General features: G+C 42.1%; 1 protein-coding gene across 6 annotated transcripts in view; it reads right to left on the bottom strand.

Annotated features, from left to right (window-relative positions):
* Positions 1 to 17,069, bottom strand: part of LOC127638125 (kinesin-like protein KIF21A) — a 75,849-nt gene that overhangs the window by 6,137 nt on the left and 52,643 nt on the right. For 4 of the 6 annotated variants that reach the window (XM_052119483.1, XM_052119482.1, XM_052119485.1 and 1 more), the window contains 4 exons: positions 15,656 to 15,867; positions 10,541 to 10,672; positions 7,802 to 7,938; positions 563 to 737 (listed from right to left, as the gene is read on the bottom strand). In XM_052119483.1, coding sequence (XP_051975443.1) covers positions 563 to 737; positions 7,802 to 7,938; positions 10,541 to 10,672; positions 15,656 to 15,867 — 656 coding nt within the window. The remainder of the gene's footprint in view (positions 1 to 562; positions 738 to 7,801; positions 7,939 to 10,540; positions 10,673 to 15,655; positions 15,868 to 17,069) is intronic. The other 2 variants (XM_052119484.1, XM_052119488.1) reach the window with 2 other exon arrangements.

Here is a 17,069-nt window from a genome sequence, read left to right as displayed (position 1 = left end):
GATTACTATCGGATATAACTCTACTGTAGCTTGTGAGCAAATTTTCCTCTACACAAGAGACTATCATCTAGGTGATGACATTTTAGCACTATAGAACTTTACAATGACTTCTGTAACATTTAGGATTTCATTCATTTCAATGACTTTTCCAAACCTGTAAAACACCATTTTAAAATGACCTGATATTTGCAGGCTTAAAGCCAGAAACACTCACAAACCCCCACAAAAGAGACACACTCCTGACATATTTTGCTTCCATAAAGTGCCAGCCAGCCACCATTACAGACTGTATATGTTCATTTTACTCAGACATCAACAATATAAACCTTCAAGTGTATCAGAAGTGTTGTTTCCAGACACAAGAGCCAAAAGTGTGTATTTTATTGGATGGTGGGGTTTTTAGCAAGTGAGGAAAAAAAGAAGTGTGAAGGGGCCCATAGGAATGCACTACTTCAATTTAAAGGCTTGATGAGAATAGGCATTAATAAGAGATCATTGTAGTTTAAAGAATGTATTGTGGTGATTGTAGTTAGGAATTTCGCTATGTATGTTGGGAACTCACGCGAGTGTGCGGATGCATTTGGCCGAGTCGCGGATGTCCCAGACTTTGATATAGGAGGTGGAGACGGTAAACACCACACTGGAGCTGTACCTCACTGAAACCACATTGTTGGGGTGTCCACCAAGAGACATGATCTCCTGTCCTGTCACCAGATTCCACACCTTACACGTCCGGTCTGTAAGAAAACAAGAGTTAAGGCCCCGATCTACTTCCGGAGAGGTTCTTCTTTGTTCTTCGTTCAGGGGTGAAAAGAAGTTCTAAACATCTGAGCAATGGTATACTGTTTGCGAACATTCAAACTACCACCACGCCGCTGAGGAAGGTGTTTAGAAGTACATTTAAATATGAGGACATGCAGTAAAACCTAACTAATGTGACATTAAAATGTGTAATCAATGACTTTATGCCTCATTCTATGAGTAGAATTCACATGAGGTCAGTAACTGAAACGGTTTTAACACTCCAATGGTATTGATAATGGTATTGGTACACCTCCCTTTGGTATTTCCAATAATTTTTGACCGGAAGGGTCAGATGTGTAATTTCTTCACGCCATTACTTCTTCCCTGAAGAACAATACAGTTATGAATTTCTTTTTATATTTATTGCTATTTTTTTAATCTTATTTACATGAACATTTCTACATTTTACCATTAATTTGCATATACACATAAACTATTTTTTTTTTTATTCATAACCTACACATCAAACATGAAGAAAATATTAGAATGTGACAAATTGGAGGCAGATTGCTCCCATATTGTGAACAAAATATAAATAACATGACTTGAAAAAAATGTCATGCCAGTAACAGCCAGTAGATGAATATAGCCACCTACTGTGTAGAATGATGGCTTGTTGTATACAAATTTTCTATTTTCTATTTTAGAAAAATGTAATAACTCAAATTAAATGCATAATAATGTCAATACAAATGAACACCAAGAAAAAGAAATAACTGCAAAATTCAGAAAATTCTATTATAGTATAAAACAGAAGAATTAGAGTAAACATTTTGCAACTTTCAACGGTAAAGATTTATTTAGCAAATGTGTGTGTGTGTGTGTGTGTGTGTGTGTGTGTGTGTGTGTGTGTGTGTGTGTGTGTGTAGCGTGTATTTATCACTTTTTGGGGACCAAATGTCCCCATAAGGATAGTAAAACCCGAAATTTTTGACCTTGTGGGGACATTTTGTCGGTCCCCATGAGGAAAACAGCTTATAAATCATACTAAATTATGTTTTTTGAAAATGTAAAAATGCAGAAAATTTTCTGTGAGGGTTAGGTTTAGGGGTAGGGTTAGGTTTAGGGGATAGAATATAAAGTTTGTACAGTATAAAAACCATTATGTCTATGGAAAGTCCCCATAAAACATGGAAACACAACATGTGTGTGTGTGTGTGTGTGTGTGTGTGTGTGTGTGTGTGTGTGTGTGAGCTGAAAACAACAGATGACTTGTAATGCCAACAATGGCCAAAGATGTCTGTAGAGCTCCATTTATTGATTCCGTGGTTCTGTTTGTGTGTGTGTGCTTTTGTGTGGGTGTGTTTTGCATTGTGAGTGTGTTATCGTCTCACCCCTTCATTTCTGAGTGTGTTTAGCATTGTGACTGATTTATTGTTTCGTTTTTTTGACAAAAAAAAAAGCTGTGTTATTGTCACGAAGATGAAGTGAACCCAATCACTGGGACTTTATTCCAAAATAAAAAGGTAAACAAAGGCACCAGCCACCTCAATGATTAATAACAAAACACAAATATATGAAAATAGCATATTGAAGCAGTATTGTGAGTATGGGAATATAGAGTCCTGGATATCACACCTTATGTTTGGTCAAGTTTGCAACCTCAAATACCTTCACTCCGCCAAGACGTTAAATCCTTGACAGGCTTGATGGGCACTTTTCTTCACCTGTTTCAAGTTCACCATCACATAGAGCCTGGCTTATATATTCCTCCATATCCAGCTGCTCTGGATGAGATAGTGGGTAAACTCACCCCCGTGGCAGCAGATCACCTGGCAGCAGCTTGAAGCACAGTCCCATGGCCGGTCCCATGGTAATCGTAGTTCTTGTATCCTTCTCTGCTCTGCCAATGTCAGCCGGGTGGAACCAAGATGCATTGGTTCCTCACCAGGGGGAGGTGTTTGAGGGGTGGACTGCAGTGAAGAGGGCAGCCTGCTCCAGGAACCAAATGGTGAACTGAGCTGCAGTTGGTCGGGACGTGATTTCAGGTGGTTACACTCACGAATGTTAAGTTGGACAAACCGCCCCAGTCCCATAGCATCGTCTTCTCCAGCAAGCTGTCACTCTAGAGCCGGATTTAACCCCTGACGGTATGTGGTGAGGAGGGCTGGCTCATTTCAGCTGCTAGCCACGGCCAGGATGTGGAAGCACAGGGCATAATTCACCATAGAAAGGGTGCCCTGTCAGAGCTGGGACAACTGCTCACCAGAATGCAAACTTCCCACTGGATGTTGAAATACCTCCCGGAAATGTTCCACGAAGGTGCTGGCAGACTGGATTACTGAACCCCCCTGGCTCCAGAGAGTCAACCCCCACTGCAGTGCTCTGCCTGACAGGAGAGAGACAATGTAAGCCACTTTAGCTCTCTGGTGGGAAAAGGTCGGGCTGCATTTGGGAGGTTAGCGATCATTCCAGTAGGAATCCGGAATAGCAGGGGGAGTGTCCAGCTGACTAGAGTGAGAGTGAGCTGGAGGCATGGGTGAGGGAGACAAAGAAGGAGAACTCACAAGCAGTGGAGGGGGATTAACTGGATGACGAGTTGCCAGCACCAGAGGATGGAACAGAGGGCAAAACCCATGATAACGAGACCAGTGCAGCTTGAATGCATGGAGCGTGTTCTCTTGGTGATAAAGCATCTCCCTTTGAACCGAAAGGGCATGCTGGATGGAACCTGGTCCTGTTGGATCCATAGATCTGTCTAGCCTTCTGTCATGAAGATGATGGCACAGAAGGTAAACTAAATCCAATTGCTTGGATTTTATTCCAAAATAAAATGTAAACAAAGGCACAAGCCAACACAAAGATGAACAACAAAACAGAGCTATATCAAAACAGAGTATTGAAGAAGATCTTAGTATGGTGAGATAGAGTCCAGGATATCTCTGATGAGACTGGACACTGAGTGCGGGGAGTGTGTGTATATATATAGTGTGTGTGCTCATTACTGGATATGGAACAGGTGTTGAAGGCTATCATGATACAGAAGTCCAGGGAATTGGATCAAATAACGTCAGAGAGTAAAGGGACCAATGAGGGCATGACAGTTATAGACACACCAGTTCATTTGTGAGTGTGTGTGATTTTGTTTTTGCATTGCGGCTGATTTATTAATTGTATTTGACAGATTGTAACGTTCCGGTGTTTTCTGTCCCATGTTCTGTTTTTCACCCATCACGTTTATGTCATGTTTCCTAGTCTGCTCCGTGTTTTCCGTCTCACCTGTCACTGCTCCCATTCCATGTCACGTTTTCCCTGTTGACCGCCCATAGTCTCACTGTCCGAGCGTCTAACTACATTTCCCACAATTCCCGGCCCCCGTTACTGCCTGCACTCTTCATTGTTTTCACCTGTGTCTCGTTGAGTCTTCATTGTGTTCATGTATTTAACCGTGTCTGTTTCTCCTTTCCCTTGTCGGTCTTTGTTGTAAATTGATGCCTGTTTCCCATGCTTCCATCATTGTCTTCTCCGTTGTTATACCCGTTTATGCCTCCCGTGTTATGTTAACCCTTTGTTTGCCTTTCGTGTTTTGTTTAGCTTTTTCCCATCGTGGATGTTTACTATTGTTCATGTTCTGTATTACCCTTATTGTCTAAATAAACCTCCGCTGCGACTAGATCCTCATCCTGTGTCTGCCTCCACCTTCAATCGTGACACAGATAAAAAAAAAAATCCTTTGTTTTTTTGTCTTTCCCATTCATTTTTAATGGTCTGTCAATTTTGACTGTGAATACCAAAGGTGTAGCTTTTTTTGTTACGCCCACTTAAGTATCATCAAATCAAGCTCAATTTATTTATTTATTTTCATCTGTTCAGATGGCAAATAGAGGAAAAGTTACAAAGTCTTGTACTGCTCAGATAAAGGAAAACAAATTATTAAATAACCGAATACCAAAGGAAGGTTACATTCTCAATGATGATTTAAAGTATTATGCATATATTAAAAATAAATGATTCATTTGTCTAGTTTAGATTCTGAATTCAGCATTTTCTTGGGTCACATCGGGCCCAGTTCAGGTTGCAGACCTCTAATGAAAACTACACAATATACACCATCAAACCCTTTAGCTGAGCTCTCAAGGATAACACAAGTAACAAAGCAGTAGTTTATACTAGGGCTGTCATGATCATTCATTTAAGTAATCTATTTAAAAAAATCCAACTTATACAGATTACCCAATTAATCACTGAAATAATCAGCAGAATACTGGATAGCCATATAACTGGTTTTGACGGCCCTAGTAGTATACCAAAAGGTTTGAACATAAACATAACATAAAACATAAAAACTAGAGCTTTCAAAAGTAACGTGTTAATGCATGCAATTAAATATAAAAGTTTGCGACTAACGCATTTACCGTTAACCCTCTGGGGTCGACGGACGCGCCAGCGTGTCCTGCTGGATTTTTTCGTCATTACAGCGGAAACAACATAAAATACTCCAAAATTTTGGGGCATACAGATAAGTGTAAGACATCATTAGAGACTATAAAGGGGCTACTTTTATTTATATACACTCACAATAACAAAAAAACCTTGTGCTTTTATAAAATAAAGAAAATAAAAAGGGTGAGCTGTCAGCAGTCTCTGTGTTCATGAGCATATTTCTGAAACACATCACAAAAATGAACTGAAACTCCGCGAATACTTATCACACAAACATGAAACACACGTCTAAAGAAAGCTTAAAATGTCTACTTTTAAATAAAACAATTGAAATTTACAGTTTCTCCTGGCTCAGCTAATTATCCATAATGTGATCAAACCCACGGGTAGAGCGCGCCATTCATACAGGAATGTGCTGAGGCGATCAATGCAAATGCTGAACGCCCCCGACTGTGCCTTAAAAAAAACAAGTTCATTCACTTTTCTGCACGTTTGGAAGATTGCATGATACACACGTGAGGAAAATCCTGGATAGTGATGAAGAGTTAAAATCTTCCTCAGAAGAAGAGCGGGACTCCGATGAACATTTGTATTTTGAAGAGAACTTGATCCAGAAGAGGATATAATTCATTTAGTTCATTTAGTTCAAAGTCATTTAGTTTTAATTAGTTGACATGCTATTTTATATAAACATATTTTACTAGTGGGACTGTTTCCAGACTTGCCAGACAGGATTCAAGAGTATTGAAATTTGAAATATGTCCTAATAAGTAAATTTTTGTTACATTTAAATGCTGTTTTGGCTAAAGCAGGTATTTAAATTGTATGCTGTATGATATAAATATGATATGTATTATGATATAAAAATAATATGAATGTTTAGATTATATTTTAACTAGTGTTAATGCTGCCTCATTATCATCAACAAAGCTTGTGCTTGCAAATATGTGTTCAGGTTAAATGAGTAAAATGCACTTTAAATATGCCCATATTAGAGAATCATCATATTATAATGATTTCTGAAGGATCATGTGACACTGAAGACTGCAGTAATGATGCTGAAAATTCAGCTTTGATCACAAATTACATTTTACAATATATTCAAATAGAAAACTGTTTACAATATCACTGTTTTTACTGTATTTTGGATCAAATAAATGCAGCCTTGGTGAGCAGAAGAGACTTCTTTTAAATGGTAGTGTAGGTCTAAAATTAAGTCTTTATGTAAAGAAAATGTATAGTCAGATTACTTATTTTAACTTAAAACCTGATTTTGATCATTAAGTCTCCTCACATTCATTCTCTTTCTGTCACATTCCTCATTGATAGGCCCAGGGGAGGGGTCTTTTGTCTCCTCAGGCTTCTAACACTAAAAGTGTCTTACAAAAGTTACATTACTATATTGTTTTGTATGAATGAGTCATCAGGATGGTTTTCACATCATTTTGTAGCAAAAACTCTAGGCTACAAGATACAGTTCTCAAAAGTCTTTTGGACAAATGTTTAGTATGTGTTATATGGCTTTATTACATTTCATTTCAATTACTTTTTTTTTCAAAAACCACACATACACTATTTTCATGTACACACATGTTGTTCACATATTATTGTAGCCCAGTTTGTGCTGAATACAGTGTTATCAGACTTTAGCCATTAATACGTTTTTAATAAACTGAAAAAAACACAAATGTCAAGGCATGTCACAACTTCTCCAGGGCTCAAAACACCCTCAGACCCCAGAGAGTTAATAAAGAATTAACACTGATCGGACCAGGTCGGAACCTTTGTGATGTGTCGATGTGTCCGTCTGGAGTCATTACACTGATGCACACACCACAACAGAGATCCGTGTCAATGATCAATTGATGGAAAAGGACCTCTTAACACTACATTTTGTACAAAACAAGCATCAATGGGACTTGAGACAGAAATCAGTACTTTACCGCCCCCATTACGTGCGATTTAATTACCAAAGGAGCACATCACATAACTATCACCAAAATGTTTTCGGCAGAACTTTTTTATGTGGAGTTCAAAGCAGTGCTTGACACTGGCATTGACATTCTGACGCAAATCCCAAACGCAGCTTCAGATTGCTGTAGCAACGTAGATAGCCACAGTCTGCCTGCTTATTAATATTGCGGAGGATAAGGATGAGAGTTCTTACAGCAATAAATATGTAACCTATCAAAGGGATAGTTCTTTCAATTATCCAAATTCCCAATTAGACTTTTGGAAACGTTTAATTTTACTTGAATTTGTGCTATTTTAGTGCATTTCTATCTTTATACTGTGGAGGGCTTTGTTTGGAACATGTTAATAATTCATTATGTTGTACCATATTGTTTTGTTTTCTTTCCTAAAAAGCAAATAAATGTATTTTGACAGGAAAACTACCTTAAAAATCTGTGATTAACTGTGATTAACTATGAAAATGTTAATTTTATTAGACTGATAGCACTAATAAAACCATACAAATAGTGACTCTAACTAAACAAAAACTAACAGAAAGGGATTGTACCAGTGCAAGTACAGATGGACCTTTACCATTTCCCAAAAAAAATTCCACAGTTGTTCAATTGAGAGATGTTGAAAGATGAGTGCTGGTTCTGACCTTTAGATCCGGTGAAGAGGAGGTCATCGGTGGAGTCGACACACAGCACAGCTTTACTGTGACCCTCTGCTATATGAACACACTGCAGAGAGCTGCCACGACTGCTTTTCCAAGCTGGAACAGGGTTGATCACACCTCTGACCACACCAAAGACATGTGCAACTATCAGCTGATTCCTCTATCAAATCGTGTGTGTCTTGTCAAGTTTCTATCCACACACTGTTCACATATGACATTGCAGTGATTAACATATTGTTTTTCCAAAAGGAGTTTATGGATGAAAACAAACCAGGCACACGTGCCAATGGACTCTGTCCAGAAAAGTATCCACATGCAGCAAAACAAACATGTGTGATGGAAATCCAGAAAAATGAATATTTACCAAAGACAAAAGAAAATTGAGCTAGGGGCATTGTACAAAATCTGTGACAAACTTAAGTTGCCAATTATACAGTTAAATGTATAAAAAAACATGTAAAGAAAATGCAAAACTGCTGCATGCCTTGCTACTAAATCATTGTAAAATTTTACAATTATCAAATTTTATTTGTTTATATATTTTTTTATTTACTATTTAAAGTTTTAAATTAATAAATACATTTACATGTTCCTAAAAAAACTACAAAAGTTCAAAAGGCAAAGTAAACTATGTCTTTTCCCTTCTGATATTTTCCTACAGTATATCTGTCTGTATTATCTGCATACTTCTCCTGTGGACTCTCTGAATCACTGCTGCTGTTTGAACTGATTCCAAGTCCCTCCTACAACTACTAAAACCACTTAACACAAACACAAATGAACAAATTCACAAATTCAAAAACAACCACACAAATATAAAAAAAAACTAAAATAAAGGCCTGAAATGTCCTCTCAAACTAAAAACCAAAAACACATTCAGATGCAAATAATCTGAGTAGTCAGCGTTTGAAAGGCAAGAACTTCCCGTCACCACACTGTTTACATGTTGTTTTTTATGGAAAGCTTGTGAATATAAGTACAATATTGTAAGGATAAGGATTAAGTATATTATTATACACCGATGAGCCAAATATTTTGACCACCTGCATAATATGCTGTTGGTCCTCCGGGTGCCACCAAAACAGCGCCGACCTGCGGAGGCATGGACTCTACAACACCCCTGAAGGTGTCCTGTGGTATCTGGCACCAAGACATTATCAGCAGATCCTTTAAGCCCTGTAAGTTGCAGGTGGAGGATTGGACTTGTTGGTCCAGCACATCCCACAGATGCTCAATCGGATTGAGGGATCTGGGGAATTTGGAGGCCAGGGCAACACCTTCAACTTTTCATCATGTTCCTCAATTTCCAAACATTGTGTGGAGTGTTGCAGGGCTCATTATCCTACTGAAAGAGGCCACTGCCAACAGCGAATAACATTGCTATGTAGGGGTGTACCTGGTCTGCAATGATGTTTAGGTAGGTGGCATGTGTCAAATTGACATCCACATGAACCCAGGGTTTCCCAGCAGAACATCCCAGAGTTTGCCCAGAGCATCATACTCCCTCTGCCAGTTTGTTGCCTTCTCACAGTGTATCCTGGTGCCATAACTTCCCCATGTAAACGGCACACATGTACACAGCAGTCCACGTGATATAAAATAAAACGGGACTCATCGGATCAGACAACCTTCTTCCACTTCTCCAAGGTCCAAGCCATCCTCCTCGTCACACATCATTAAAAATGTTGGGGATTTGTGCCACAGTAGACCTTCTGTCTGTTCGGACCAGACGGAATAGCCTTCATGCCCTCGCGCATCGACTTGGTCTCTTAACATCCTGTCGCCGGTTTGTGGTTTTATCCCTCCTTGGACCTTTTGCTAGGAACTCACCACTGCTGACCTGGAGCACCCCACAAACCTTGCCATTTCAGAGATGCTCTGACCCAGTCATCTGGCCAAAACAATTTGGCACTTGTTTAAGTCGCTCAGGTCTTTACTCCTGCCCATTTCTCTGCATTCAACACGTTGACTACGAGAACTGATTTATTCACTTACAATCTAATCTACCCAAACCTTGACATGTGGCCTTGTTAGGAGATAATAAATTTGTTTTCGGTTCACCTGTGAGTGGTCATAATGTTTTGGCTCATCTGTGTATTCAAGTGATTTTAAGGACTTTAGTGGCTGACACAACAAAGTTTGTAATGTTGAGCTAGTATAGCTAATATAAAAGCTAATATAATCATATTTTGAAAAACACATAGCCCTGTAAAGCCATTTAGCAACATTTAATCTTGAACGGACAGCCATTTGTTTTAGACTTGTGTTTACAAATAACCATGTGACAGGTTCTGCAGGGCAAAATCTATGACTAAAAAAGCCAAGCCAGGTTGACATTCTGAGGCCAAATTTTACATGGGCTGCAATAAAATGACTACGGCTGAACCCTTGAAGTGGTGTGTGGTGGGGTGGTCTGCAGGCATTATTCCACATATCCCCATAGCACATGAAAACGAATATCAGTTTGTTTGATTCTTCATATTCTTAATGAGGCTAATAGTGTGATTATTGAAGCCTATGTAAAGCACGAACAGCATGCATTTTCAAAAGTCAAATAAGCTGACTTTTAGCTTATTTTGCCAAACGTTCTATATCCAGAAACTGTCACTGTCTTTTCCAATGTAGTTTGTTGTAAAAACCAACACACACAGGCAGAAGCCAAAAACCTTTTCTAAAATTTTAAGAAGTTGCATAATTAATTCTGGGGACACTAGCTCTTACTGTGTGATCTCTTTGGCTTTGGCCTTGTCAGCCAGGGCTTGTCCCTTTTCATAAGTCTTCCTGCGGGACAGAGGGGATGGTTCCGGCACTCTCTTTTGCCTGACTGTTGGAAGTCTGTTGCCAGAGCTGCTACTTTAAAGATCCATTTGCAATGTGAAAGACAGAAACATAAAATAAAAAACTGAACAAAAACAAAAAAGACACCAACATAATATGGACAGCATGCATAGCAGACAAAAAAAAGAATCTAACATTACCTGTTCTTTGAAAAAATTAAATAATGGAAATGTGGGATTAATTAAAAGTTAATGTTGCAGCAGGATTAATAAATAGTTCCCCGTCTGCTGCTCACTTTGACGTTGTGTTGAGTGAAGCGACACTAGGGGACTTCTTTGAAGGCCTCAGTTACCTCTGAACTCAAGAAAAGGCCAATGAGAAATGCCTGTCCCTCCCCCGGACATACGGGTATAAAAGGAGGGAATCATACGTCTGTCCATTCAGACTTTTTCTTCAGAGCCGAGCGGTTATGCGATCAGCGAGCTGAGATCACTCACTGTTCCACTCACCTCTGCAGAGCTTAAGCTGTTGGATCTATGGCGCATACCAGCGGCTTTCTCCTCTGCATGGCAGTGCAGTTTTGCCCTGGGTGCTTTGACAGCACTGCTGAAAGAGTTATTTTCTCTAAAAGAACAATACACGGCTGGCATTGAACGTCCTTTTCAGGATGTGTCTTTATAAAGATGCCCTCCCCGTGTAGTTCCTGGATGCGGTCAATTTCTCTCTTCTGATGGTCATAAGTGCTGCCTCGTGTGCCTGGGCTGCGATCACCCGCAGGCAGCGTTTTATGAATGGTTCATGTTCTCAGTGCGAGAACATAACCATGGCAACGTTGCAGTCGTGGCTTTCTTTCCTCCGAGAGAAAGCCACTTCAGCCGCCCCCCGCGCAGCAGACACAACCCTTGCCCCGCTACGGGAAGTGGGCATCCGCATCCTCAATTATCTTGATGACTGGCTCATTCTAGCTCATTCTCAAGAGTTGGTGCTAAGGTGCCTCGCTATCTTTGAGCCCGGCACAGCGGTTCCTATAAAACAATTCCAGAGGCTCCTGGGGTATATGGTATCCTCGGCCACGGTCGTGCCGCTAGGGTTGATGCATATGAGATCGCTTCAGCACTGGCTTTAGGCTCGATTCCCGAGATGGGCATGGTGCCACGGCATGTACCATGTATTAATCACCTCTTCCTGCCATTAGACTTTCAACCCTTGGACAGACCTCTGTTTTCTGCGGACAGGAGTCCCCCTACAGCAGGTGTCCAGACGTGTCGTGTGGGGGCAGTGGTGGCTCAGTGGTTGAGGCTCAGGGTTACTGACCAGAAGGTCAGGGGTTCAAGCCCCAGCACCACCAAGATGCCACTGTTGTGTCCTTGAGCAAGGCACTTAACTCCAGGTTGCTCCGGGGGGATTGTCCCTGTAATAAGTGCACTGTAAGTCGCTTTGGATAAAAGCGTCTGCCAAATGCGTAAATGTAAATGTAAATGTGTCGTGGTCACCACAGATGCCTCTCAACTGGGCTGGGGTGCCGTGTGCAACAGGCACGCAGTCGCTGGCTCCTGAAGAGGGCCCTCGCTGCGTTGGCACATCAACTGCCTAGATTTGCTGGCTGTATTCCTTCCCCTGCGAGGGTTTCTCCCACTGATTCGGGGGCAAGCACATCTTGATCAATTCAGACAGCACTACGACGGTAGCATACATAAATCGCCAAGGCGGCATGCGCTCTCGTCATATGTCACAACTCACCCGCCATCTCCTCCTTTGGAGTCAGCATACCACTCATATCCCAGGCAACCTCAACACGACAGCGGACACGCTGTTGCGACAGGTCTCGCTCAGTGGAGGGTGGAGGCTCCACCCCAGGTGGCCCAGCTGATTTGGGACCGGTGCGGTATGGCACAGATAGATCTCTTTGCCTCCCAAGACAATTCCCATTGCCCCCTCTGGTACTCCCTAACGGGGGCCCCCCTCGGGACAGACGCGCTGGCACACAGCTGACACTGGGGGCTGTGCAAGTACGCATTTCTCCCAGTAAGCCTTCTTGCACTGGTGCTGTGCAAGGTCAGGGAGAACCTTAGTGGCTCCTTACTGGCCCACTCGGACTTGGTTCTCGGATCTCACGCTCATCGCGACAGCACCTCCCTGGCAAATTCCCCACAGGAAGGACCTGCTTTCCCAGGGACAGGGCACCCTCTGGCATCCATGCCCAGACCTCTGGAACCTCCATGTCTGGCCCCTGGATGGGACGTGGAAGATCTGAGTGACCTACCATGTGTCATAGTCATGATCAACCAAGCCAGAGCTCCCTCTACCAGGCAGCTTTACGCAATAAAGTGGCGCTTGTTCACAAATTGGTGTTCTTCCCGGTCTGAAGAGCCACAGGGATGCGCAGTTCAGTCAATGTTTTCATCCCTGCTAGAGAGGTTGGAGGGGAGGCTGTCCCCCTCTACCTTGAAGGTGTATGTAGAATCTATCGTGGTCCACAGCGACGTAGTGGATGGAAAGTCCTTGAGTAAGCAAGGCGCCCGGAGGCTGAATCCTCCTCGGCCAAGCCTATTCCCCTCCTGGGATATCTCAGTAGTCCTCTCGGTCCTTCAGAGACCCCCCTTCGAGTCGCTTGACTCAGTTGAGCTCAAGGCCCTCTCCTTGAAGATGGCCCTCCTGATAGCGCTAGATTCCATCACGAGGATTGGGGACCTGCAAGCGTTCTCTGTCAGCGACACTTGCCTGGAATTCGGTCCGGCAGATACTTACGTCATCCTAAGACCGCGACCGGACTATGTGCCCAAGGTTCCTACAGGGACCAGGTCGTGAACCTGCAAGCGCTGCCCCTGGAGGAGGCAGACCCAGCCTTTTCATTGCTGTGTCCGATACGTGCTTTGCATATCTATTTGGACCGAACGCAGAGTTTTAGATGTTCTGAGCAGCTCTTTGTCCATTTGGCGGACGGCGGAAAGGGAATGCAGTCTCCAAACAGAGGTTAGCTCACTGGGTCGTTGACGCTATCTCCCTGGCCTAACAGACCCAGGCTGTGCCCGACCCCCTTGCAGGTTCGAGCACACTTGACAAGAAATGTGGCATCCTCGTGGGTACTGGCCAACGGCACCTCTCTAGCAGACATCTACAGAGCAGCAGGCTGGGCAACACCCCATACCTTTGCGAGATCCTTCACCTAAGTGATCCAGTGCGCTCTCTCTCCCAGGTTAGGCACTAAGCTCTAGCTTTCAGGATGTGCTTCCTCCCTAGCCTTCTGGCCTGCGAATTCAGTGGAGGAATTTGCGGCCAGACCCACTACGAGTTTCAAGTACTCTGTACTGTGGTAGGGCTCCGCAGGCCTAATTCCCTAAAAAATTTATGACGATTTCTATGGGGTGTTGGGAATGGTACGTGCAGCCTGTCACCTTGGCACGCAACTACTTGCCCGCACCTGCATCAGCAGCGCGGTACAAGGTTCAGCGCATGGCGTGATTGAACAGTGACCACTAGTGTCGCTTCATTCGACACAACGTCAGAGTGAGCAACAAATAGGGAGCGTCTAGGTTAATGTTGTAACCTCCGTTCCCTGATGGAGGAAACGAGACTTTGTGTCCCCCCGGCCACGACGCTGAACCGAGCCACTGTTATGGCCGAACCTTATTCTCGGCTCCTCAGTGAAAAACCTGAATGGACAGACACATGATTTCCTCAATTTATACCCGCATGTCCGGAGGAGGGACATGCAAATTCTGTCTGCCAATTTCTCATTGGCCTTTTCTCAAGTTCAGAGGTAACCAAGGCATTCAAAGAAGGCAAAGAAGGCTTGTGGCAAACCTGCAGTTAATTTGTGGCAAGTTTGCAGCCCTTTAACAATAGTGGTGAACTTGCAACAACCTTTGGCTGCAATAGTTGCTGCCAGTTTGCCAGATATCTGCACAATTGGCCAAACGTTCTTTGCCCAAACTTTTGGTAGCATTATTGGCTAACAGTTCTTTTGGCAATACTTGCCACTATTGGCAAATAGTTCAGTGGGGAATCTTTGGCAAATATCTTCCTCTACTGGCAAACAATTCTATGATAAACCTTTGACAGATATCGGCCACTACTAGAAAACAGCATTTTATCCAACCTTTCACAAATATTTGCCACTACTGGCAAACAGTTATTTTCCAACCCTTCATAAGTATCTGCTACTAATGGAAAACAGTTATATAGAAAATCTTTGGTAAATATCTGCCACTACTGGCAAACAGATCTATGCTTAAACGATGTCAAATATCTGTCAATACTGGAAAATATCTTGTTGTACAACCTTTACCAAATATCTGCCACTCCTAGCAAACAGTCCTTTGTCCAACCTTTGCAACTACTGGAAAACAGTTATATGGTGAACATTTGACAAATTTCTGCCACTTTTGGCAAACAGTCCTATGGTGAAACTTTGGCAAGTATCTGCCATAATTGGTAAACAGTTACTTTTCCAAGCTTTGGAAAATATCTACCACTATTGGCAAAAAGTTATGGCGAACCAGTGGCAAAAATGAAAAATCCAACCATGGAAATGAATTTAATTGTGATCATTTATAGAATTTCAGTTTTGTGAATGAAAGATGTTTAAAGTGATTAAGGGGTTAAAAAAAATAAAAAATGCTATTATCATAAATACTGCACATTTTTCAGTTTCTAACTGTTTATAATTATGGTTATCCTATATTCACAAGCATTGTTTGTTGTTTAATATTGTTAGCCAATAAGAATATGTAGAACAGTAAACTAAGTATAATAAAATTAAATATATTAGAGACCAAATCAGCTGTTTTCCATTGATGTTGTCTAAACTGCTAATTAAACCTGAAGTGACCAGACAGAAGATTTAATATACCATCAGTCTTCGCAACTCTACAGAGAAAAGATTACATCAAAACTGTTCTTAAACTTTATGGCAATTTACAATAGCTGAAAAAGGGACATTACATAGCAAACATAAAGCAACAGAAGTTAGTTCATGCATTATGTGAGGTGTAGTTAGTAAGCAATATTTTAGCTACTAAGAAAGTGAGAAACATAAGAGTAATCGCCTAAACTTACATGCTGCCCATTCTAGAGGACAAGCCAACAGGAGGGAGCATGTAGTCCCGGTCTCTAATAGTATTTCCAGCAGATTCCATGTCTATAACTCCCTCAGATGTCTCAGCCATTGTGTGTAGAGGGATGGAGAAATCTTTTGTGGGTGTATCCGGACCAGAGTCACAGTTGTTCAAATAGAGTAACTCCATCTGAGTGGTGGTCCTTCTCCGAGCCTGAGCAATAATCGCGAAAACAATTGGACACAGGTTCAATCAGGACGTGGCAAAGTATGAGTAAGCAGCCACTCACCAAAGGCTTTCAGGGAGTTTACGCTGTAGATAAAGCTTAGACAGAACTTTTGAGGTATATGAATGGGTAAAATGCATAATAATGGTTTTGAAAGAGCCAGGTCAGTTTTAAATCAAGCAGGAATATGGCGAATTGGATTACTGAACTTCTGCACAACTGGACCTGCCTCACATGGATACCTATGTCAGAGTGCATTACAGCACCAGTTACAATTTTCTCAACCTTTTAGTTGTACTAACAGAGCTTACTTATACCCTTGCTCAACAGTCTTGTGATGCACCATACCCATTGAAATAAATGGGTTAACACTGATCTTTGACACAGCATAAACTACGTGGGCGGCCTTACCCCAAAGTAACTTACAGTATGTTCATTTTCAAGTACAATCCCCTTGGAACAACCAGAGGTTAAGTGCTTGTTCAAGGTCCCAAAGATCAAAGGATAACCACTTTGCATGGTTCAAATTCATCTTTTGGCTACCAGGCCACATATATAAATACATTTTTTGCAACAAAAAAAATTAATTCGGTCATTATTTACTTACAAGGAGGCTCAAAACCTGACTATGGCAAAGGTTTGACGTCATGATTTTTGGTCAAGAAACAAACAAGAACCAATGTTCAACCTGTCCCATAGTCATTACATTTAAGCTAATCAACGATTTGAAAATGATTCTGAAAATGATTGAAAACTTTTTTAGTTGAATTTTGTTCTTGTGCCCCGTCTGCTGGCGGGTCATCCCCACCTTGCTCGACCTGTGAGGAGGCAGGAAGGTAAAAACAATAACAAAATAAAATAGGCGAGGGATAAAGGCCAACACGGAGCGACAGATCGAGAGAGAGAGGAGAGAGAGAGGAAAAAAACCTCACTGACCGGTTCTCTGATGCGCCGTCACGTGGCCCCCGATCACTCCTCCACCCTCTCAGGCAGACGGCAGCCGCTCCTCCCCGGGCAGACCGGAGTCAGACTGACCCCCAGCGGACAGAACACCCCTCTGCGTTCTCGGCAACCCGTTAGGACTCTCCCCCGCCCCTGGCAGCAGCCCTACCGCTCCAGACGGTCGGTCGCAAACGACGGTCCTCTCGATCCCTCCGCGTTTCTGGGGGACAGCAGGGCAATCTTCCGT

Source organism: Xyrauchen texanus, chromosome 46 (genome assembly GCF_025860055.1).
Source record: "Xyrauchen texanus isolate HMW12.3.18 chromosome 46, RBS_HiC_50CHRs, whole genome shotgun sequence".
NCBI lineage: Eukaryota > Metazoa > Chordata > Actinopteri > Cypriniformes > Catostomidae > Xyrauchen > Xyrauchen texanus.
The sequence above is the reverse complement of the archived record's forward strand: the minus strand, read 5'-3'. Positions and strand labels throughout refer to the sequence as shown.